This window comes from Phyllostomus hastatus, unplaced genomic scaffold (assembly GCF_019186645.2).
Source record: "Phyllostomus hastatus isolate PE091 unplaced genomic scaffold, TTU_PhHast_1.1 phas_scaffold_21, whole genome shotgun sequence".
NCBI lineage: Eukaryota > Metazoa > Chordata > Mammalia > Chiroptera > Phyllostomidae > Phyllostomus > Phyllostomus hastatus.
In genome coordinates, this window is record NW_025334017.1 from 47,361,910 (window position 1) to 47,386,789 (window position 24,880).

Sequence of the window (24,880 nt, forward strand, 5' to 3'; positions counted from 1 at the left end):
AAGTAGTGTTTTCTACGTTTTTCCTCAATTAATTTCCTGGTGTGACGTGTGGCACTGAGAGACTCTCCGGCGTCGAGCCGTCCTTGAACTCCGAGACCGAGCCCACCGGGGTGGCACGCCACGCCCTCCGCGCCCGACAGGACTTGACTGGCCGACGCCTCCTTTAGACGTTTTCACTGAGCTAAAATCCTAGCCACCAGCAAACCTTCTAGACCCAGGCCTAGCTCACGGCTTCATGTTTTATTTATGTTTACCTCTTGAAATGTTTATTTTCTTAACTCATTTAAATGCCTGTTATTCCCACGCCTCCCGCCGGCAAGGACGAGCCGCAGCGGGACCCTCTGGGCCGGGCCGGCCCGGCCGGGACCCCCTGCCTCCCCACTCCCGGTCAGTCCACCCTCCACGTCCCCAGTGTCCCCGCTGGGCTCCAGCCCCCGCCTGCTTTCAGAGCCACCTCGCCTGGACGTGCGCACTCCAGGTCCACGGGAAGTGCCTGACGCGCGACAGAGCCGACTCAACCCAGCGAGCAAGGGGCGGGGTGTTCACCCAGCCAGAGCAAGACCTCACTTCCCGCCATCAACGGGTTCTGCGGCTTTGAGCAAAATGACAGACGATTAAGCGGATTGTACCACAGACTAGTGCTACAGCTCACCGACACCATCACGGAACTACATTACTGGGTCACCCGCGGCAGGATTTTGAAAACCAACTTTTTCAGGAACCAAGTGCCCGGAAATGCTACGCTCTCAACTCTCCTGGTTCGCCGGCCTTTCTACACGCCTCCCGCGTCCTCGGGAACAGCGCCCCACACGCTGCACTGCGCACGCCGGAGGCCACGGTGCGGGACGCCGAGGCAGGGGCTCCCGCCGGCCGCTCCCGCCTGCAGGGTTCGGGGGAGGGCGAGACCCTGCGTGCAGCCCGAGGAACGTGTGCCCACGGGCTCCGCGCACGCCGCGTGACTGTGCACACACACGCCTGCACTGGACCCGTGTTCGCGCCGATGTCACTGCACTTAAAAAGCACGCTCCTAGGAACCAACTCCACTTAAAGCTGGTCTTTAAAAAAGGGCAACGCTATGACATTTTATAATTAATGTGAGCTATAAACTCCCTTTAAAGATGTTGCCTCCACCGCAACGACGTGGCTCCTGCCGCCTCTCTCTCTCACCTCCCTGCTCAGCCGACCCGGGCGTTCGCTCAACCGGAGTCGGTCAGTGGGACGCAAGCCCGAGCCCTGAGCAGCGTCCAGCAGAGGACTGAGACACCCACGCACACCAGCACACGTGCAAACAGACGTGCATGTGTGCACCTACACGTGCACAACGCTGTATGAACCCCAGAACACCACACCGGGTGAGGGGAGAAAGCAGGGGACCGACCCGGCCATGCCGGCAGCGGGCACATGGGGCAGGCGGGCAGGGCGTTCCCACGCACACGGGGCAGGGCGGGGTCACGCCGGTGGACACGTGGCGAGGACTCGACATTACCTCGATGAACTGTCACACCCACGTCGCGTGTGTGTGTTACACTGCTGCCCTCATTCTACAGAAGAAGGCACTGAGGCCTAGGGGTTAACGGGGGGGAGTGGCTAGGTCCAAGGAAGTAGCCCAGCCCAGACCAGCGCCGCCAGGCACGGCGAGGACCGGAACCAGAGGGGAGAGGAGATCAGCCAACGCCGCCTGGAGGGCGTGGAGCCCGTCTGCTTGGTCAGCGGGCTCCAGCCAAGCCCACGTGGAAGGGGCTGGACCCAGAGGGCAGGGCGGGCTGCCTGGGGCCCAGATAGACGGGGCGCAGAGGGGGGTTCTCAGCACAGACCCAGGGCGTGGCGGGGGTCTGCCCCCCGGTGCCGCCCCTGCGGGTTTTACTCTTCCATCGGTAACTCAAATAAAGAGAAAATAAGCACGTCTAGTCCCACTCTGCGGACACCACCGGCCTCCAGGGAGAGCCAGCCTGGAAGACGGCAGAGCCGACATGGAAAGCGACTTCTGGCTGACGCCGGAATCAAAACCAGCAAGATGACATTTAGCAAGGATCCATCTGACTCCCACTCTCAGGTTGGAAAACATCGACCGCACGGGGACAGACAAGGGGAGGTTGAGAGTGACAGCAGATGACGAGACAGCGATGAACGATGGAGGGAGGGGTCCCGGACGCCCCAGGCCTGCTGGGGGGGTGGGGGGGTGGCCAGGGCAGGAGCCAGCAGGGGACACACAGCCTCAGGTCAGGCTGGCAACAAAGCAGCCCTGTGCAGAGGAAGAGGTGGCCTCAGGTACGCGGGCAGGTCTGGTTTCGGTCCTCGGCTGGATCTAACGCTGCTGAGAGTCCCTCCCCACTCCCCCCTGCAGCAGCCCCCCCCCCACCCTGGGGCTGAGACACCAGCATCTATTGTCTCTCAACTCCGGGGCCCAGAAGCCTGGGGACCAGCTGTCGGGAGGGCTGGTCCCCCGCGGCCTCTCGGTGGCGGCGTGGAGTGGCCGTCTGCGCGGGCCCATGGCGCTCCCCCCACGTGCGCACTGTCTCCAGGGGTGCCTTCGGGGGGGCACACAGTCACGCCGGTCAGGGCGCACCGAGACACCCGCGTTTTCCCTGCATGAGCCCTGCGAACGCTCCAGCTCCACCAAGGGCGCCCTCCTCGGAGGGCCTGGCGTTAGGACTTCAACACATGAATTCCGGGAGCACGCAATTCAGCCGCTGAGCGGCAGTCTCCCAGTGCCCGTGACCCACAGTCTGCGTCGTCCTCCGCTGCTCTCCTCGCTCGGCACCCGCCCCCCGCAGCCCCGTTGGCGACGGCTGCCCCCGCCGTGTCAGCGGTGCTCGGACTCTGACCGGAAGCCCACCTCCCTCCTCGGGTGTCAGACGGGCAGCCACTCGCCCACCGGGCACCTCCACCCGCGTGTCCGCAAACTCCCGACCGCCGGTGTTCCACGCCGCCCTGCACACTCCGTCTCACCCGGGGCAGAGACGCTGCCCGTGGGTACGGCCATGACCCGTGCAGCCAGAATGACCAGACCGCAGCCCTGGGTCCCCTGCTCCCACCCAGCAACCTGGGGCCCGACCCTTCCCGTCCCCTCGCGCGTCGGTGGGGACTTGCAGGCTTCTTCTGCAGCCGCCCAGGGGACGTCCCGTGTCCCCCGCGTGCCAACCGCTCACAGAGTCAGCCGCATCCAGGGGACGCCTCCTCCCGGGGGCCCGCGACAGGAAACCATGAGCTTCAGGTGCAGCTCGTCGGGTGTTTTGGTTTGTTTGGGGGTTTTTGGCGGACAAGCCTCGCGCTCCTTTTTGTTAAGTGTATTCCTCATATCTTGTTGTTTTTAACACTACTGCGAAGAGTCGTTTTCTTGGTTTCCTGGTTTCTCGTTGCGAACGTTTGCAAGTACAAGCGACCTCTGTATGTAGGTCTTGCACCCTGCGGCCTCGCCACCCTGTTCACCAGTCCAGCGGTGCTCCTGTCTGTGCGAGACCCACAGGCCGCCGTGCCCCTGCACGCAGGGGGTGCTTGTGCCTCTTCCTTCCCGACGCGGACGCTCTGGACTTCACTTCCCGGCCCAGTCCTCCAGCGGGCACTTCTCTCGGGGCGGTGGGGGGCGGAGGTGGGAACGGCGGGAGCGGGCGCCCCTTCTCGGCCCTGCCCTTGGGGGCAGCACTCGGTCCCTCACCAGGAAGGGGGGACGCTCACTCCTGTTCCTGACGAGGTCGGGCTGGGGGGTCGGCCCGACCACGAAGGGGTCCTCAGGGCCTCCTGCCTGCCAATCCGCGCTCCCCACAGCTGCCACGCGATCTTCCCAGATGCGGGGCTCCTCTCCCGGACGACAGACGAGGCGGGGGCTCAGACCGGCCTCGCGCCTCCTCCTTCCTGACAGAAGCCGGGTGCCCTGCGCTCTGCCCTCTGGCCACAACCGACGGAGCGTCCGAACATCCCCTGCCGTTCTTCCCCTGTGGTCTTCTTCCTCCCGTCCCCTGGTTTGGGGTGTGGTTTCTAGGACCACCCGTGTCCCTTGTGATTCTCTCCAAGCTCTGCCCTTCGTCTTAGAGACCATCCGCCAGCCCACCCGGGGGGCCTCCCTGGCCCCAGGCCGCCTGTTCCCTCTGTGCACGTGCGTCCGCACAACCACTGCCCTGTGCCCTAACTGCGTGTCTACGGGCCCTCTCCCCAGCAGACAATCAGCCCATTGCAGCACGGTCCCGCCTTGACCTTGGTTTCTCCGGCGGCTAGCACAGTGCGGGGCCGGAGCATACGGCACGGCCCTGGTGAATGAACGAACGAATGACTCATCAAAGCGGCCCTTTGCTCTGCGGGCACAATGGCTTTTCCGAAATGCAGATTTGATTACGACACTCGATTGCTGAAAACCCTTCAGCGGAGGCTGGTGCCCTCCGGGATAAGGCCCGACCTTCTCACCGAGGGTCGAAGGCCCCCCAGGGCCTCCCCCAGCCCTGCCCCCACCCACTCTCTAGAGCCCGCAGACCACTCAGAGCCCCCGCGCCAGAGCCCGGCCAAACCTCCCCGCTCGCGCTCCGTCTCGCCCTCCACGCTGGGCCACCTCCAACGTCCTCGCCCGCTGTTTACCTGGAAGCCACCCAATCGGTTTCTCAAGAGTCAGCTCAAACATCACCTTTGAGCTCCAAATCTGTTTATACAGCTGTCCACTCTGCTTGGATATTTCAAAGGTGCCCTAAAATCCCCGAACCTAAGACGGAACTCATGACAATCCCTACGCTGCCACTGCCAAGAAGAAAGGACACCGTTCCTTTCCCACGCCTCCTAGCTCAGTGACAACGCCATTGTCAGTGCGGGCACCCAGGTCAGAAGGGCCGCCTCCTCCCTCGGGACCCGCCACCCCCACGCGCCGCCCTCTCCCCTCCCCGGACACCTCTGAAGCCCACCCACTCCCCCCCCTCCGCCGCCCTATGCCGTCGCCCTACTCAAAGCCAGCCCTGTTTTCCGCTGGTCCGGGGCCACGGCCTCCAGGTTGGCCGGTTCCCACACTGGAGATCGAGGCGGCAGGCCCTGTCACCTGGCTCCGCTGGTCCCTCCCCCACCTGCAATCCTGCAAAGGCCCCGTCACCCTGACGACAGACCCCAGACCCTGCGTGATCACAGGCTGCGGGGGCACGTTGCCCTGAGCACCCCCCACCGGCCGCAGCCCTCTGTTACCCCCCACCCCTGAACCCTCGCCCCTACCCCCTCACCCAGCTCCCGCACTCCCTTTGGGCCTCGGCGCGTCCCCGTGAGCCCCTGGCCCGAGGCCCGAGGCCCTCGTCTGGGCCAGCGAACGGCCTCTCACAGCACCCGCTCCTCTTCGGGGCTCGCGCCCACGTCTGGAACGAGGCCCTCCTTGGGGTCAGGGTCAGGGTCTGCAGACTGTGACCGCGTGAGGGGACGCTCGTGCCACTCCGCACAGGGGCGGGCTCGGGAGGGTTCGTCAGGTGAGCGAATGTGCGTGAAGTCTTCGCTCGTGGCACCTCCCACGCAGACACGACCGCTCCCCTCCTCGGGCCCCCGCGCCAGAACTCGGGGGGCACCCGGCTGCCTCACTGGGGCTCAGTGCCAGCCCAGCTCCCCCTGCCGCACCGGGAGCTCCACGCAGACCGGAAGCTTTTCCATCTTGACCCCCGGCACTCAGCAGACGCCCCACGACCGCCCCACGGCTGACGGGCTCACGGCTCGCAGGGGTGGGGTCCGGCTGCTGCATTTTCAAAGGGCAAAGTTGTCCTCGGCCATCACGGAGCCAGGAGATGGGCTTCCAAACCAGGGCCGTGTCGCTCAAGGACAGAAAGGCTTCCGAGAGGCCCCTGTCCTCGGCGTCAGGGACTCCGGCACAGACGCAGTGAGAGCCCGAGGCAGTGAGCAGCGCCAGGGGGCGGAAGCCGAGGGTGCAGGTTCAAGGAAGGGTCTGGGCCCCCACCCGTGGGCAGACCAGGCAGAGACCCCACGACCACTGCCCCCGCGCCGTGGACGGAGTCCCTGCACTGGGTGGAAAGTGGACTGCACTCCTCTCTGACTCAGTGCCCAGGTGCTGAGCACCTATCACCGGCACACGGGGTGCAAGGGAGGCAGATGGAGATGGCCACAGCACCCTCGGGGGCTGCGGGCGACCACGCCGGCTCTTCCCCGCACAGGCCCTGAGAACTACCTCCTCCGCAAAGCGAGAGGGCGGTCCCGCTGGTTTTAGCAAGTAACCCTCTGGGCAAAAAACAAATTTCTTTGGGTCTATCTATTGACATGTGACCCCCCAACCATCGATCAGTGCCCCAAAAAGCGAGCTGGCTAAACTAACAGAGTGTATGATTTGGTTCTTACAACAGGTGCCAAATTGACGGGCAGTTCCTAAGTGGGAAAGAGCTATGTTTGAATAAGCACGACGAAGAAAGACTTCATCTCACTTGTTTAGAGACACCCGCAAACCTCTGAAATAACTTAGCTCAGAGCCAACACACCGCAAGTGGCGTCCAAGGGCAGGCCTTGTTTGGTCACCGCCGCAGGCAGTGCCCCCGCCAGGACCGCCCAGAGCGGAGCAGAGCAGAACTCTGGGGTCTGGAGCCAGCCGGCAGCCCAGGGCTCCGTCCCGCTGGCCTGGCAGGCAGGACACACCCCCCCCCACCCCCGAGCCTCCGCCAGCCCCTTGCTAAACGGAGGGATGAAGCTCCCTGGAGCGTCCGACACCAGACACCAGGGTCGCACCGGGAGGCACAGAGCACCGCCCACCACAGCTCTCCCGCAGGCCCAGGCCCAGGCCCGGCAGCTCCTTTCCGCACACCTGTCACCCGCCACCCCGCTCCGGCCACCGCACACTGGCGACGCCTGCCTCGACTTGTCACCACAGTCGCTGTCACCTCCGCTGGGACGCACGCCCCTGGCAGTGGGCTCTTTGCCTCTGCTCCCCGAGTGGCGAGTGGCACTGTGCACACAGCAGACCCTGCGTGACAGCTGGGTGAGCGCGGCCCCTTCACCCCGCCGCTTCCAGCCCCGTGGGGACCGGCGGCGCCTCCCCTGCAAAGGTGTGCCTCCTCCTCCCTGCCTCCAGGTCCCATCTGCAGGTGAGAGCATCAGGAAGGGAGAAGGGGAGACGGCATTTTAAACAATGCCAGGATTTCTGCGACTCTCACCCAAACCATTCAGCTCAGGGAAGGAAGGAAACCAAGTCTCCCACTCTGCAAATCCAAAGAAACGCGTGGGTCCCATGTAACAGGGGAGCTAAAAAAAAAAGAAAGCAAGTGGAATGCCCGTCCTATTCCCCGCTCTCTTCTCCTGAGAAAGGGCAGCCCCGTGTGGTGAGCCGGGGGAACTGCACCGAGAGCCGCTGCCGCAAGCCTCAACCGTGTCCTGCTGGAGCCGCCACCGGGGACAGGGGGCGGGTGAGCCCCCGGGCCTCTGCTCCAGGAGCTGCTGCCCCCTGAACAGTTGGCGAAGACTGTTTGCGGGTTTGCAGAGACCCGTGAGCCCGACTGCCCGTGTCCAGAAGCAAGGGGGGGCTGGCACCGCTCCCGCAAACACAAGTGGGGACGCTCACGGCGTGCCCCACAAGGCGTCCAGGGTGTAAGGACAGGCGTCCCTCAGGGAGGTGGCGGCAGGGCCAGGGGTCTGGGAAGCCACACTGCGGGTCCTCGGTGCCACCCCCGCCCTCGGCTGCTGTCAGAGCCCCGGAGTCACAGCCGTCGGCCCAACCTCACGGAACACTCAGACTTTCCGCTGGTTACCCCAGCCTTTGTCCCAGTGCATTGGGTCTGAACGGGGAAAATGAAGAGGAAGAGGAGGAGGGGGAGGGTGGGAGAGGGGGAGGGGCAGAAGGGGAGAGGGAGGGGAGAAACGGAGCTGCCAGTTCAGACTTCGAGGAACCGAGAGGTCAACGCAACAGCCTCATACACCCCGGGCCCAAGGGACAGTCACAAAAAGGGAACTGAGTTGGAAATAGTTGATTAATAAACGGAAAGTTGTGCGAAACCGAAGCAGTCTCACCTAATACAACTCTCTCCAACGGTCAGAGCGCTGCTAGCTGAAATCTCTGATGAAAACACAACAGGCCGAGTCCATGGAAGCTCGGGGCAGACGGGGGAGGGGGGGCCAGGGGGGCAGGCGGGGCGGGGGGAGGGGGGAAGAAGAGGCGGCGCCGCCAGGCGCTCCCACAGGCCCGGGGCTCCGGCCGCGGGGACACGACACACAAGAGCCGGCTCCCCTTTCTGACCTTCCCTCACAGTTTCCACAGCCGGGGACCCCCCTTCACCCCAACAGCCCCACCGCACCCCGCAGCATAGCCTGGCCCGCCCACACACCCCACCGAGACCTCCCTCAATAAGGTCACAGGGTCACCCACAACGTCCCCAGCGCCCAAGCCGGGCATCTCCCACATTTTCCTACTGGACCTCCCCCTACTAACTGCCTCACCAGCTGCTGCGGGGGTCCCGTGGTCTCGGTGACCCGGACACAGGGCTCCGGACACAGGGCTCACTTTCCGGTTAGAAATAACCTCCCTGCAGCCCAGACCCTGCGGCACAGCAACTGCTCCACAGGTGGGACCACCTCTCCTCCTGCTCCCGCTGGGGTCCGCAGTCCCACGCAGGGTCTCCCGCGGAGGGAGCAGACACCTGCACCAGTGCCTGGGCCTTGGCTTCGGGGGCGCCCACCTCACCGAAGGCAGGGAGGACCCCACGAAGGGGAGGTGGCTGGTGCGGCCATGACAGCGCGTGGGGTGGAGGGCGCGAGCCAGCGAGCGTGGCACGCGTCGAGTTCCCAGGAAAGGGCTTTCCCGGGACCTCGTGCTGACGGGCGCAGCAGGGCTGCCACGGGCGTGCACGGCGACCATGGACATAGCCCAGCACCCCCACCCGAGTGCTCCGTGGGGTGCCTGCCACACAGGTCACCGCTGTTAACCATTTTCATTAATAACAACAACCAGTAGCCGAGATTTACTGGGTGTTTCCCCAAACCTCCAAGGAACGGCCGTTTAAACCTGGAGCAGCGGTGAGGCGAGGCCCTTGGACGCCGCCCGCTCACCCCGCCACTCCTGCGTTGCTGGGAGAAAGGTCCCCAAGTAAACAACGGTTTGAATCCCTGGCTCAACATCTGAAACGTGCCAACGTGCCCCAAGGTGACTTCCTGACGGAGGTTACGGCTGCTCACCTACGGAAGTCAATTCCAATTTCGCACTCAGGGCCAAGGCGTCAATTCCTGCAGATCTCAGCTGAAAAACCTAGACAAACAGACCACGAGCCCACACAGGGTGACCTACCTTCAGGACCGGGAGCAGCTTCGCTCCCGGAGAGTCGCAAAGTCTACCTGAGTCAGGTGACTCGAAATCTTGGATGCAAATCTGCAAAGTTGAGCTTAAAACGTCTGGGAGAGACCTTTTTCCAGGTCGCAGGCAAGCTGGAGAAGTGCAGATCTGAGGCAGAAGGGAAGAGAAAATACGCCTCCCCACAAAGCGCCACGGGCAGCAGGTCTGTCTCCGCGTGCAGAGAAAACGCTGTCTGACCCTGGGGACCGAGGCTGGGGCGTCCAGCGGAGAGGTCCGAGGCTGGGCTGGGGAGGAAGGGCGTGCGCGCGGAGGTCAGGGGCCACGCCACCTCCCACCCGTGCAGCTGTGGGCAAACGATCACTGCAGACGAGGGTCGCAACACTCGCCCGCCAGGGCAGCTCCGAGAATCACAAGGAACGTCCGGAGAGCCCCCACCCCCCCCACCCCACCCCCCCCAGCACGCGAGTCGGAGCCGGCTCCCAACACGGGGGAAGGTGCTCTGTCTCCTCGCTCGGCGGGAGGGCCCCTGGGCCCCGTCCCGCCTCCAGGGCTGCCCCGGAGCCGGACCGCCTCCTTCTGACCCTGGGGGGGCCGAGAGGCCTAGGCAGAGGGCAGCGCAAGCGCTGGCCCCCACATCGCAGACGGGGAACCGGAGGCCCAGGAGGAGGGGCACGGTGCCCCTCACGTCCACAGGGGTGCCACGGAGCAGCGCGTGGGTGGTGGGCAGGGGGGGCCGGGTGTCTCCCTGCTGGGCAGGAGTGACTGGTGCCCGCGAGAGGGGGGGCATGAGAACGAGCCCAGGGACCCGGGTCGCGGGGGTGCGTCGTGAGAGGTCCCGCCCACCTCACACCGGTGACAGCAGACACGCACGGGCCAGCGGCCGAGCACAGGGGTGAGGGCGCGGGAGCGAGTCCGCACACGCCCCTCCCGGCCCTGCCGGGGGCGCTGGGGGCAATGTCGCGCAGGGCGGGCCCTCCTAGCAGGAGCAGCCCCAGTAGTTCCTGCACACACCCACCCCCCCAGAAGGTGGGGCTCCGTGTCCTCTCTCCCTCCTCCGACCGTCCCCCCGCGGGGCCTGGGCCGCGCCTGGTGACCTGCCTCCAGAGCCCTGAGGGTGGGGACGCGGTCCTGGCCCACACCGCCCAGGCCGGGTGACCGTCCGGGACCCTGTGTGGAGACGGGAGGTGGGGGAGCTCGACCGTCTCCTCGCAACGCAGAGGTCAGGACAGCCCGGGGGGAGGGCCGTCTGCACAGTCTCCGACCAGCACTCCGAGCAGCGGTCAAGGCCAGGAGACACAGGCAGGACTGAGAAAGGGCGCGGGGAGGGCCAGGAGGGCCTGGGGAGACCGGAGGACCCCCTTCCACCCGGCACCCTGCAGGGACCGGGGACGGGGGAGGACCCCGAGCAGCGCCCCGCCAACAGGTCAGCCTCTGCCCGCGAGAGCACGCCAGGTTGACGTCAGACGGGGTGGCGGGCGAGGGCTCTGTGGCCTCTGCCGCTTTCCCGGGCGTTGAAAACTACCCGCAAACAGAACAGGGGCTTTGAGAGAGGGTGACAGGACGATGGGCACCCTTGTACCCCAGCGCCTCGAGCTGGCAGGGCAACACCCACCGCATTTGCCTGACCTTCGGGGCCGGGGCAGGCAGGAGGCGGGCGGGCCACCGGAAGCGCTCGCCCCCGAAAGCACCCACACGCTCCGGACTCTGAAAGCCCCGACAGGGCCGCAGACACCCGCGGGCCCAGCCTCCAGCCCTCTGAGCGCGTCTGCTTCCCGGGAAGGAAGCGTGGAGCTGGGAGACCGTAACACAGTAACTTTTGCAACGGAAACATTTTACACTTGTTTATTCGGTCTCAGCATCTTCACCTCCTGGAACTGCTTACATTCATGTCAGGGCCTGTGTCTCCTCTAGACTAACTTTCTGGGGGGAAGGTCCCTGCCTCCTATCTCCCAGCTAAACGCCGCTTTGCTTCGTGTGAAACCAAACGGCGCCCAGATGGACGCGTCCAGGGGCGGGCGCCTCGGTGGACTGCCTCCTCCGGACACGCAGCTGGCCTTGGACAGACCTGACTGTGCGCCCCCGGACGGAGGGCGGCCCGTTCACCGGTTCGGCGCCCGCTGTGCGCGCTGCTGGAGTGTCTTTGACTCCCCGGAACCGCCCTGATCTCGAACGCCGACCCTCCTTGTCATTCACACCGTCTGTCAGACGACGGGTCTCGGCATTTAATGTGGAAACACAGTCATTGTCTAACTGAGTCATTTTGATGCTGGCGACGGTGACAGTGCTGCACAGCACACTCGACTCCCACTCGAGAGCTCCCGAGGGGGAAGGCGGGGGAGGGGAAGGGAGCGGCCAGGGAGCGACTGGGGCCCAGGGAGGAGGAGACGGGGCGGGGCGGAGGCGTGTGCTACCCGGGCACACCGGCCAGGGGGGCACGGACGGGCCGCACCCTCGGCAGCGGTCTCTGCGCCAGTGGCAGGGAGTGCACGTGCTGCGTGCGACACATCAGCACCAGAGCTGCAGTGGGGGCCGAGGGAACCCTGGGAGGTTCCAGCGCTGGGGGGCAAGACTCCAGACGCAAGTAGGCCCGGGTCTGGGCTGCAACGGCGCCATTTACTAGCTGCACGCACTGTTGTTACAAAGTGTCTGCTGTAAACCTCGGCCTCCCCGTTCCAAATCACAGGTCGTGGGAAAGACGCAAACAGCGCATTTCGCCTGAGACACCCAGCACAGCGCCTGGCGGGCTCGTCCACAGCTGCGCAGCACACGCCCCGCCCCCCTCAGCAGCAAAGGTCCCCAGGGAAGGGCAGTGCATGCAAGCCTCACAGAGGGGACGCCTCTCTCCACGGCTCATCGAGGCGTTTGGACACATCGGTGCTGGTCCACACCCACCCTCAGGGCCACCGAAACTCCAACACATCTCGGTGCCCAAGCTACTGCTGTCCCCGTAGTGAACAGTCCAGTCACACTGTCACTTGTCAGCGAACTCCCATGAGATAAAAACTGGTGTTTCGGCGATGCAGCTCAGGGGTCAGCCGCGCTGTCGGGTGCTCCCACGTGGGGCCCTGGACAGAGTCAGATAAAAAGGCTGGGACTGATTAGCTGTAACAGAATTTGGGAGCCAAATGGCGGAAATTTCAAAATCGTGTGCCTAGTAGAAGCAGTAAAAACTTACTGAAACGTTAAATTGAATCACACTAATCAAACAAAGCAAGTTGTGAACAGACTGCACGACGGTGAACTGAGAACCACGCGGGTTGGAGTGACCAGAAACACCCGTCCCTGAAAGCACCGGCACACAGAAGGCGGCGGAGACCCCAGGAGCGCCGTCCGTCTGAGCGTGGTGGCCCAGAGGCAGCCACGAGACTCAAGACTTGACCCTAAGCAGAAATCTCAGAAGACAGCCACTTCACAGCCTTCGAGGCAGTCAGGGGTTTTGACCAGGAGTGAAGCACTTGAGTCGCTTAAAAAGTCAAGGGAGCCCCGGGCAGACGGATGGGAATGCCGGCGAGCCGGAGACGGCCCGGCCCAGGAGCACCATCGCCGCTGGCCGGCGCCACCCTGGCGGGCGTCTCGGGACAGTCCGGACACCGCCGTCACAGAGCCCCCGGCTCCTGCTCCCCGCGCCCCCTGCGTCCTCCCCCCGGGCCAGGGCGTCCCCGGGCCCCTGGGGTCACAGCCGGCACGAATGCTCCCCGCACCCCCACACCCCTGTCCCGCTCCAGACCTTCGGCGTCCTCTCCCCCGCCGACAACTCCAGGACCCAGACCGGCCGCGTCTGCTGTCAGACCGGCTCTGCAGCATCTGACGCGGAGGCCGAAGAGGGCGCTGCCCCCAGACCCGGGGGCACCCCGAGAGCGCGAGGCTGGCCCCACACGCCGCAGCGCATCAGTGCGAGTCACAGCACCGACAGGCTAAAGACACACACCAAAACCAGTGCACGCGATCGTCTCCATGGCCCACGGGAAGCACTGGAGAAGGTCTGGCACCCGCGCCCGGTCTCCAGGGCCTGTGGGCAGAACAGGAGCGCGAGGCTGGGGGGGGCGAGGCGACTGTCTGCCCGTCTGCCCTTCTGCCCGGCCACGTGCAGCTCTCCAGCCAGCGGAGCCCGGCCCCGGCATCTGGGAACTCCTCATGGGTCTGGCCCTTCGCTCCCCTGCCTCCCTTCCAAACATTTCCCAGGGGCCGTTGTTCGCACCGCAGTGACCTGCTGGCCCCAGGACAGCGTGGGCCCACTGGGGATGGACGTCAGACAATCCGCCGGCCCCTGACTTCCCAGGCAGAGCGGGGACGAAGGAACAGAGCGCGGGCGAAGTGTCGCAGGGGCGCAGGTAACAGTGAAGGTCACGACAGGCCAAGGCCCTGAGGGGGCCCCCAAGCCCCCGGGGCGCCCCTCCGACCACTCCCCCACATTCACCCCAGAGCTCCCCACGCAGTGGGGCCCCGCTCCCGCGGCTGGACTTCTTGTTGAGTGGGAAACCGTCAAGCAGATCCGAGGGTTCCGCTGAAGTTCTCACGCTTCAACTCTGCGGAAGGAGCGTCTCCGTCTCCGTAACCGTCACTGGGGCAGATCAGAAATCATTTGGAAGCGAGTGGCTTTGCCCTTTTGTAAGCTTCCCTTATCTGCCCGGGCCGATGGCAGGCGCTCTCCTCCTCCCCGAGGGCCCAGAGGAAGGCCCATTATCTGCGCTGCGCAGGCTGAACGCTGAGGGTGGGGTCGGGTCTGAGGAAGGCTTACTCTCCTGGCTCCGTAAGCCCAGCTTAACTCGACACGAACGTTTTGTATCTCCTAAGAAGTTCGGAAACTTATAAATAGCACCAGCGCTGGAACCGGGCATATCTGGGTTTGAATTTTAACTTCTGCTTAGCAACTGCTTGACCTTGAGCGTCTTATTTAATCCTCCTGAGCTGCCCCGTGACTCCCGCACGAAGAAGGGGAAGCCGCAGCCCTGAGAGCAGGCACCGGGAACGCCCGCCGTCTGCAGCGCCAGGTGCCCGGCGCCAGCCCCCGGCCCCTCCGGCCCCGGCATGCTCGTCTGCTCGCGGCCCTGCGGAAGGGGTCAGCGAGCGAGGGCCTCACACAGCCCCCCTCCCAGCTGGCCGGACCCTGACGCCGCTGCCCGGACCCCAAAGGCCCAGGGGGCATTTCTCATTGGCAACACGGCTGAAGAAAGTACGCCCTTTTTGCACAATGGTTTTCTTAACTGGACCACACTCGCTCTTAGGTTTTCTCAGCAGAGTCTCCCAGCCAGTGCCCCAGGGAGCACGGCCGCAGAAGTGCACGCACACGCTAGAACCGTGCGAGCGCCCCCAGTGCCCGCGTGCGGAGGCCGAGGCACCATCGGGCACCGACGTCACCGAAGGCGTCATCTGAGCGACGCTCCAGTCGGGCTCCGCTCTGACCAGGTCTCGTTTCACTGCCGGCTTTGCCTCGCCGGCGACACTGGTGATGAGCCGTCTCATCAGAGCAGAGCAAACCGCGGGCGCAGGGGCCACTTCGCCCGCCACCGGGAACGTGGGGCCTGGGAAGGCGTCCTGCAGGCGGAGCAGGGCCAGCCGCCCCACGCTGTGTGGACGCGGACACGGACACGGCGGGGAACCCGAGGACACAGACACGGGGTGACGATGACGGTGGGAGCAGAGAGCGGGGCGGGGACGCAGGGAGGCGTGCCCGGGGCTGCTGGTGCCAGCTGCCAAGCCCTGGCGAACAGGGGGCTTGGCCCGAGGACGGGGGGGCGTGCCAGGCGTCCAAGGGACGGGGGAAGGCCCCCCCACCCCCGCTCACAGGGGCGCCGGCACAGGTGGAGGAGGGCAGGTCGGGGCGCGCCTGTGGCCGGGGGGAGCAGCCTGCGCAGCTGCCCCTCGGGAGAGGCGGTCGGCTCTGCACCATTCGGGGCTGCGGGGGGCTGCAGGGGGCTGTGGGGGGCTGAGGGTTCCCGGGGCTCCCTGCTACTCCGAACGTGCTGAGCGCTTCAGTGGAAACACACTGCCCGCCGCCAGGGGCTCTTTCCGCTTCAGTCGTCTCGTCGGGGTGCTTGTCCGGCTTCCCTCCAGTCTGCTGACTCGTGGGCGCCGCTGCTTCGTGGTCTCTCTGCCTCTGGCCGCAGGCGACACTGACGCCGTAGGATAATTCGAGTGCCCCCTCCTCTGAGTTTCCGGGAGGAAGAGCTCACCCAGAATTCACACTGTTCTCCCCTTAAATGCTTCACAAAAGGCCCGAGTGCAGGCACCGGGCTGGGGGTTTCCTCCACGGGGGTCTAGCCAAACCTCCTGCTCCCTCAGCGGGCACAGGGCCCCTCGGACTGTCCGTCTCCCGCTGAGGGGAGCCCCGCGGCGGGGAAGAGCGCGGCCTGACCCCGGCGTACAGACGGGCGTCCACTTCACCCAGTCTCTGTGCTCAGCCCTGGGGGAGTGCCCACGCAGTCGCGGAAGACCACTCCTGACCGCGGACAGACGGGCCCGGCGCCGGCTGCACGGGGAGGAGGAGAGAGGCCTTCCCGGGACCCTGCAGAAGCACACGCTCTCCCCCCACCCCTCGGAGGGCCTCCCCAGGGCGCTGTCACTGCTTCACCCGTTTCCATGACTACGCACTCCTGGCTGAGCTCACTTCCAACTCAACCGTGTCCTCCCTGTTTTGGGGAGAAGGGCAGCACAGGGCCCCCACTGCAGCCACACACACCCCTGGCTCCCACGGCTCCACGCCGCCCCCCCAGAGACCCCGGGACCGCAGCAGACGTGCCCTGGCACCGGGAGACGCGGCGGCACTTCAGCCGTGAGCCCCCACCTCCTCCACCGCCAGCAGACCACGGACAGACAGAGCTGCCCCACCTCCGCCTGGGGCTCGGCGCCTGTCCCCAGGAACACCCTGCCCGGCATCTGGACGTGGGACCCCACCCCAGTGCGAGCTCAGAAGGAACACGGGTTCTCCCCCAGCTCTCACTGTCCCCACTGCCCTGGCCAGAAGCCTGCAGGAACGGGGACAGCCCGTGCAGGTGGGGCGCTGAGCACCGTCCCCGCCCACGGAGCACACTCCGCGCACGCCGGCCCCTCCCCTCCCAGGCTCCCTGACGACATGCTGGTCAGGAGGGTCCCGCCACGGGGAGAGTGGCAGGAGTGTCGGTGTGGACGACGGGCACCGCGGGGCCCCGGGGCAGGGAGAACTGAGGGGCGGCCACGGCCCGCGGGGCCCAACCAGAGGCCCTGGACACGGCATGGAGAGATCGAGAGGCCTTCAGGGCTCTGTTTGCAGGTAAATTCCAGAGGGCGGAGGAGGGGAAGAGGGGTCACCGTGCAAGGGACAGGAACTGAGGGGCTCGGGTCGCGTCGCACCCCCTCCCGGAGCCCGGGTGCGATCGCTGGGTGGGGGGGGAGGCCGCCCGCTGAGAAGGCGGCCGTGAGCACCTGGAACAGCGGTGTACGCGCAAGAGCCTGCCGCCCCGGACAGACTCGGTCAGTCAGTAAACGGCAACCGCATTCACACACGTTTACAACATCCGTCCTTATCCACACGTTTGTGATCTTCTTTACGTTGAGCGTTGCAGCTCCCAACCGAGGAAAACTCCGGCCACAGCCACCGGCACCCGGCACCCGGCAGGGGCGAAGAAGCCTGCACTGTGAAGCCCGAGGCCCCAGGGAAGCTCAGTGATGGGCGGCTGTCGGCTCTACGGGGGTGCGGCTGCAGGTGCCGTGACGCCCAGGGCGCTGCGAGGACGCCACCTCTCCAGCTTGTCCGCCATCGCTCCCTGCCACAGACAGCCCTCCACCGGCGTCGAGCACCACCCGGAGCCCTGCTGGCGCCCTTGTCCACGCCTCCGCCCTCGCCCCTCTGGGGGGAGGGTCTCCCATACCCCTGCCCCCCCCCGGCTAACACAAGGCCTTCCACAGTGACCACGCTGGAGGGTGAACGTTCCTGGGGTGCAGAGCACCCAACTATACCACGTGCCTCTTCACCGCAGGGCCCCAAACGGAGAGGGCGTACCCCAAAGGCCCAACTCCTTGTAACCGGTGTGACCTCCTCCACCAGCATCAGCTCATTCCCTGCTGCCGGGACCACCCCCCGGACAGCGCCCCGTCCCTCCGCCACGCAGCCCCAGTCCCTGCAAACTCGCCCCACCGCTGACTCCGGACCGGCCTGGCCCCACTCTGCGGGTGGTCCTCGTCGGTCATCGCCCTCTGCAGGGCTGGCATCAGGGCTGGGGCAGCAGCCCACACCCCTGGGCCGGACAGCACGCTGCACTGGGGGTGGGCCAAGCGGCCTCGCTGCCTGCCCCCGCTGCTGGCTGCTGAGACCGTCGGGCCCCCCACTCTGCAGCGCCCCCCACTCTGCAGTGTCCCCTCACTCTGCAGCACCCCCCAACTCTGCAGCATCCCCCACTCTGCAGCCCAGACGGGCCAAGCCTTCCCTGTGCCAATGACCGACGCCCCGAGCTCTAGCTCAGACGCCCCGGAGCCCCACAGACGCAACCGCCTCTGCTCCCCGGAAATGCCGGGGTGCCTCCCCTTCGTGCCGACGCCCGCCTGCTGCCGTGCACCCTCCCAGCTTCCTGACTGCTCATACACTAACCAGCAGCAGGGAGCTGCCGCAGGAGCAAGAAAGGTTTACAGGACAAACATCTGAACCAAGGATCTTAATCCAGTAAGTACGTTTTTCAAACGAAGGAAGAGGCAGAAAATCTTCTACTTCGACCAGTGCACACCTGGATGGAACCCAGGCTTTCCCGGGACCTCGTGAAAAAGGAGGCGGCGACAGTGGGACACGACGCCCCCACCCCGAGACACGACAACTCAGGCCTCAGGCGGCCGCCCCCCAAAGCACGGCACAGACGGAGACGCTGAGACTCGGGGCACCCCCCCCAACACGACTCGGCCGCCCGAGGCACACGTCCGCCCCTTCCGAAAAGCGCCCAACGCCACCCCCCAGAGGGCGGGGCAGGAGCCCGGAGCGCCAGGCCGTGTGGCCGGCTGCACACGGGAACCGACTCACCTTCACGTGGCTCGGGTCCCCGGGCTTGCTGCCCTCGGGCGGATTCGCGGCCTTGCCGTCCACGCGCGGCCGGACGACCTGCCGGAAGGGACTGCACAGCGGGAAGCCGCTCACGCTGACCCCGTCTGCAAGGAAGGTGAGAGCAGGGGGTGTGAGGGGAGGTGGCTGGGTTTCTCAACGCGGGAGAGCCGTTCGAAACGGGAGTAACCGGGAGCGCCTCCTTCCCGCTCCGTCCTGTGCTGTGGCCCGGCCTGGCGTGTGCCCCGTGACGGCGCAGTCACCCCTGCTCTGGACAGCACGGCGAGCTGAGACACGGCCTGCCACCAGATGCCCCCGGAGGGGCCTGCACACTCCCGAAGAGCCGGCCGGAGGCTGAGCGTGTGAGCAGGTCCCCGTCGGGCACGCTCCCATCGTTAGCCACGGCGCACACACTGCCCGGCTGTGCCGGCTGCTGCCATGTTTCACGCGGCAGCTGAGAGGAAAGAGGTCAGCGCCCCGACCACACCGTCCGCGCAGCACGGGTCCTTCGGCTCCGGCGGCGGCGCGCCAGTTAGAAACCGCTGGGCTACGGGGTGTGCGGTCCAATGCAGCTGGAGACGGAAAGACGGGTGACGTATGGATGGCGGCGGGGCATGGGGGGGCGACTGCGGAGGACAAAAACGGGGGAAAACGGTAAAAACCGGCCGCCCAGAGCCTGGGAGGGAACAGCTCCCCGGCCGGGCGGGGGCGGGGGTGGAACGCCATGGTTCGGCCGGCTCTCCTGCCGGCACAGCCCCTCGCAGATAGACCGGGGAACAGACTGGAACAACAGTGAGGAGGAAAACAAGCCCAGAAAGCGACAGACAGAGGACGGCCGCCCGGTGGGAGGGGAGAGGGCCGGGCAGACGCAGGGTGTCGGAGTGGCCGGCGTCCGGGAGCGCATCGGGAGCTACACGGAGCCTCCGGGGAGGACTTCGTGGTTGCTGTTTGTAGCGCTCAACCTTCTACGAAGAGCGTCTTTGTGGGCAATTCGGAAACACACTTTGGGATACTGGAATAACGCCTCTCTCTTGAATTCAGCGCGACCATGGTGACAGGGGGGCGGGGGGGCCTTAGGGGAGCATGAGAGCCGAGGGAGGAACACACAGTCACAATGAGGACGGCTCTGCCAGGAGGGCTGACAGCCGAGTGTTTACTACGTGCGTGGCGCAGCCCCCGGCCCTCGGGGCGTGCCATCTAGCTGGCCCTCGCCCCCCCCCAACCGCAAGGCAGGCGTCATTTCAAAGCCGAGCACACGGACGAGGAGACTGAGACGCCGGGGAGGCGGGCAGACGGCGCGGTTCGGCAGAAGCAGTGCCAGGATGAGAGCTCAGCGCGGCCAGGTCCGCGACTACCCAGGGGGACTGGGACCCAGAGCACACGTCCGTCCTCACGGGAGCTTCCACGAAGCCCCTGCCCACCCCGGCCAGGCCCCATGCAGAGCCCCAGGCATCACACGGGCCCGCAGGGCGCAGACTCCCCCTCCGGTGACGGCTCTCTCGCAGAGCGAGAGCAGAGGAGGGACAGGGAGTTTCTCGAGACAGTGAGGAGACAGAGACGCCTGCGCCGACGGTGCCCAGGCCCAGCTGCACTCACGGGCACTCTCAAACCCCGACGCCCAGGTCACAGGCCATGGCAGTGAACCCCAAGGTCCAGCGCTGGGAGCTGCACGGACTTCTCAAGGACCCCAGGAGGTCCCCAGGCACGGAGAAGTTTGAGAGCCACTGGCCTGTGCTCACGGGCAGCAGAGGGGGCCCGGCCACTCGGAGAGACACGAGTGATTCCGCCAGTGACCGGCGGGAGGGGTGGGAGCCTGCGTCTGCCCCGGAAGAGCAGAGAGACCGCAGCACGTGGAGGGCACCGGCGGGGGCCCACCACGGCCGGGGCCGAGGGCCGCCCCGGTCACTCACCGAAGCTCCACGGTGAGTTCTTGTAACAGAGTCTGCCGAGTGTCCCCAGCAGAACCCTTCAATGTCATGCGCCCCTAAAATGCATTTGCTCAGGCCCTAACCCCCACGAGACTGTACTTGGAGACGAGACCCGTGAGGAGGTAAGAAAGGTTAATGGGGCCGTAAGGAGGGGCCCATCGCCCCACTGGCCGGTGTCCCCTCAGAGCCACCGGAGCTCCCACTCTGCCGTGGGAGGGCGCCATGGCACCAGGCAGCCGTCTGCAGGTGGAGGAGGGAGGGCCCCGCCGACTCAGCCCGGCCGGCCCCGGCCGCCGGAACTGCGGGAAGCAAGCCCCCGCCGCGAAGCCACGCCATCCGCGGTCTGTCGTCATGGCGCTCCGCACTGCCGCGTGCGCCCCCGAAGCCTCCAGACGAACGTGTGAATGCGCACTCTGTAGCTGCACGTGCTCACCCGTGAACTCTCACCCTTAATCAGCTCCTCCTGAGCACAAACTCCCACTCTCCCCAGCCTCCAATGCCTAACGGAAATGGCCAGACTCTGAAGGCGAACCTCACCGTCACCGCAAATCGGACCGCAGCAGGTGCACCTGGGAAGTGCAGTCGTGCCCTCATCCCGCCCATTTAGGTGACCTCCCGACGAATGAGCACAGAACAGCGGAGGGAGTGAACGGGCAGCCGTCTAACTCAGAGGCACTCTATCACCCTCGGGCACACACAGCAGCCCCCTCGGGCGCCCGAGTGCCCGGGAGAAGCCCCCGGCAGCTGCGGTTAACGAGCGGCGAGCGAAGAGGGAGCGGCGGGCGCAGCACAGGCCGCGGAGCCTCTGGGGACCGCGCGCGCTGACTAAGACCGGGAAGAGCTCACCATCGCTGAGGTCTTGGAGGAGGTTCTCCTGGCAGGAGAAGTCCAGCTTCGCCTTGATGTCGACGGTGAACGTGGCCACCTTGCCGGGCTGCAGCGGAAACTGGGCGAGGGTTTCTTCCAGTTTCCAGCTCAGGAAGTCGCCGTACAGCTTCTCTGCAAGGACAGTGACAACGGGGGTGACGGTGGTGTGACGGAGGTGATGTGAGGTATCACCAGCCACCCCAGGAAGTTTGGTGCGTTCTCAAAACGCCGAGAAAAACACCAACAACTGCCAAGTGACGAGTTCAGAGTACCAAGAAAGCCCCAGAACCCTGGGTGTCATGAGGCAACCACCTGTGTCTCGGGCGTGGGCCCCAGGGGCTGAGCCCACTCAGGAAGCACCAGCCGGCCGGTCTGCGGGGCGGGCCCCAGGTGTGCGTGCCCCTGAGCCTGAGAACGTCCTCCTCATTCATTCATTCGTTCACTCACTCGAGAGCGTTTCCCTTGGGCCCACGAGTGGGAAGAGCCCGAGACACCAGGACGCGTTCCTGCTCCGTTCCCGCCCCGTGTGCGCACTCTTCTCGCGTAATCAGAACGCCAACTTCACAGTGGCGGCGAGGAAAGAGGACAGACAGACATCGCTGAGGCCAAGCCAGCCGCAGCCCCTACCTTTGGTGGTGAGGACTCTGGAGGTGACCTCCAGCTTCTCCAGCGGCTCCATCCCGATGTTCTCCAGGGTGATGACCAGCTGCTGGGTCTCCCCGTTGTAGAGCTGGACAGACACGTTCGTAGACACCTCGTCCCCCGAGGAGGGCTGCAGGGCATGTGCCGACCTGAGAAAACGGAACGGCAACAACACACTTTACAGAGAAAGGGGAAAAGACAACCAATGGCATCTTCGAGTCGGCTACATCACCACGCTTTGAAGTTTCAGAAGGGGGGGCTAGGAACCTTGGCTTTGAACATGGGATTCGATACCAGCTACCGGGAACATGAGGGTGGACTGCCACCGGGGACCGGGGCGGCCGGAGCTCCGCTCACGGGCCCCGCGGACAGCTCCGCACCCCCACACGAGCTGGTCCGAGGGACTGGAAGAAGGTCCAGACGGCGCTGGCCTCACCCCTCTGCCGTGCAGGGCAGGAGCCGACGAGTAAACGCCAGGCTCAGGGAGCCAGTCGTACCCGGGCCAGGGCCGCAGTTCCAGGCTCAGAGAGCAGATCTGCTGTTTATGTCAACGTTCTCTTCTCAAAGTACTACACTTCCGGCTCGCACACTTGGCTCTGCAACCCCTCCCGGGTTCGTTTCTTCCGCGTTTCATTTTACTCCCCGGTCACCTGATACTTCCCCGGCACCCGGTGCCGTCAGCAGGTGGCACCTGCACCGCACTGAGCGCCTACCTGGGCAGAGACGTGCTGATCTGCAGCCTGGGCAGGGCGGGGACCACCTCGACCGCGCAGCCGCTGGTCTTCACCCCCGGGAGGTGGTCCAGCAGGCAGTCGCTGAAGACGCCGAACACGGTGGTGTGGTAACCTGGGAAACAGGGGGAGAGGCTTCGCACGGCGGGGCGGCTGGGAGCCTCACGCCCACGCCGGAGGACAGGCCCCAGCAGCAAGAAGAGTCTGGGGTCCCCGTCCGAGGACCCGAGGTGAGAGTCAGGCCCGCCACACGGCAGGCCCCAGGCTCAGCCCTGCAGACCCTCGGTTTCCTCCCACGGAGCGTGGAGCCGACCACGGCACCTGCATTCCTACCCCACGGGCTTCCTGCGCCAGGGGGAGAACGGCACATGAGAGTCTCTGTCGACTGGAAGTCCCCGCACCACCTGGTAGTTCCAGCGCCTCCCTCCACTGGCATGCTTTGCAGACGTATTTATTGCTAAATGCGGACGAGGCCAGTGCTCCTTCGCAGGACACAATGCGACTTAAGTATCAGAAAAACGACTCGAAATCCTCCGTTGAGGTGAAAGTTCGAGAGCCAGTTCTCGTCATTACCACGGCCACGTGACGTAGCAAACCGGCCGCATGTGCACGAGGCCTGTGACTTAGGAGCAGCCACTCTTCCACGCACAAAGGAAGAAAGCGCCCCGGGTTAGAGGCGCACTTGGAACGGCTCGAGCAGAGCCGCGAACGGCGTGTGAACCTCTGAGAGCAGCTCTGCAAGCAGCCCTCGCCGCGGGCCAGGAGGGAACGGCACCCAGAGGCGGGGACTGCGAGGCCCGGTGACCTGGCAGGACAGCGGCGAGGCGGGATGGACGGACGGCCGCCCCACCCGTCCTGAGGCAGAGAGGAACCCCCTTACCGTTCACGGTGATCGTGCCCGTTGTCTGGGGGACCCCGACGAGCGTCACCGGGTAAAGCCCAGACTCGGCCGGCAGCGACAGGGCCGCAGGGAGAGACTCGAACTCCACTCCGCTCGTGAGCAGCCCCTAGGACGAGCAACGGGCCGCGTGAGCAAGCGCAGCCCAGGCCCTCCCCGGGACGGCCGCTCGCAGGCCAGCGCCGGGGCCGCCGGGACGCAGTGACGCCTGTGGAGCCCAGGGAACTGCGGACACGGGCTGGACGCGCGGCTCACGAGACAGCCTTGAAACGGGACGCACGGGGTGCTCAGGCGAGTCCATCTTGACGTCAGCCCTGACGGCTGCGTTTTGGGCATTTGTTTGGTTTCGTTGTTTTACCGGAATGGGAATGAAAACAAAAAAGACAGACACGAAGTGTGGAAATACGCCATTGTCAATATCCCTCCGATGCACCTGTGAACCATCGACTCATTTTGGCAAGTAGCAGGTGCCGTGCTGGACCGTGAAGGAGACAGGGTCCAGGCCCCACGCGGCCGCCTCATCACGGGAAACGATGCAGGATGGACGGCTCGGGAGTTCCCGACAGGGTAACAGGCCGCTAATGTGCTGCCCGGGGCAGCAAGGCAGGAAAAAGAAACAAAGGCATGGAGACAGCTGTCCACGAAAGACACAACCGTGACCAGGGAAGACCCTCCTGAGCCCTGGCTGGTGTGGCTCCGTTGGATGGAGCGTCATCCCACAGACAGAAAGGTCACGGGTTTGATTCCCACTCAGGGCACGGACCCAGGAGGCAGACTCAGTCCCCGGTTGGGACACACATGAGAAGGCAACCGATCGATGTTTCTCTCTCTCCCGCCTCACCTTCCTTTCCTCGCTAAAAGCAATAGAAAAATATCCTCAGACGAGGATAAAAATATTAAAACACGATGGACTCTACAGTGGAATTTAAATTAACACGTGCATTTAGCAAAGTGGCAGGGTCAGCATTACAAAACAACAGCAGGTATTTCCGTAAGACTCCAGCAAGAACCGTTGACAGTATGAGGCGGATGCCCACTCGGGAGGAAAGGACGCAGACGCGGCGTGGAGGGAGGCGAGAGAGAGCCGGCGGGGCCGGATTAGAACGGGGGGCACCTCTGAGAGGCTGGGGTCTGTAAAACCGGTGTCTGGGCTGTGTGCAGGGGCGTGCGTCTAGATACACGTGTGCAGACGCATGTGTGCAGGTCCACACGGACGTGCACGGCTGCATGTGTACACAAGCGCAAGTTCCCTGTCTGCAGAAAGCACCCCGGGCGACGCCCCCGTGGCGGCCAGCACACCCGGGCCGGGTGTGGGCAGGAGCGGGAGACGCTCGGTCTCACTGTGCGCGGGTGAGGGCGGGCGTCGGGCGCGGGAGTGGGAACCGAACCCGGCCCGAGGCCTGCTGTCTCTGGGCGAGACACGGCGGCATGTTCTTTCTGGTTAAAACAGCGCAGGTGCGGCCCACGGTTAACACTGTCTAAGTGTGAGTGGGAGATCCATGAGCGCTCATCATGTCGGATGCCTGACATTGTTTCTTTAATGTCATGAGATTTTAAATCCTGACCATGATTTCTGGGGCT

At 65.2% G+C, this 24,880-nt stretch overlaps 1 protein-coding gene across 2 annotated transcripts in view; it reads right to left on the reverse strand.

Annotated features, from left to right (window-relative positions):
* Positions 1-24,880, reverse strand: part of TRAPPC9 (trafficking protein particle complex subunit 9) — a 160,854-nt gene that overhangs the window by 91,523 nt on the left and 44,451 nt on the right. For both annotated transcript variants that reach the window (XM_045861310.1, XM_045861309.1), the window contains 5 exons: positions 23,282-23,408; positions 22,384-22,516; positions 21,656-21,819; positions 21,008-21,160; positions 18,216-18,340 (listed from right to left, as the gene is read on the reverse strand). In XM_045861310.1, the coding sequence (XP_045717266.1) occupies positions 18,216-18,340; positions 21,008-21,160; positions 21,656-21,819; positions 22,384-22,516; positions 23,282-23,408 (702 nt within the window). The remainder of the gene's footprint in view (positions 1-18,215; positions 18,341-21,007; positions 21,161-21,655; positions 21,820-22,383; positions 22,517-23,281; positions 23,409-24,880) is intronic.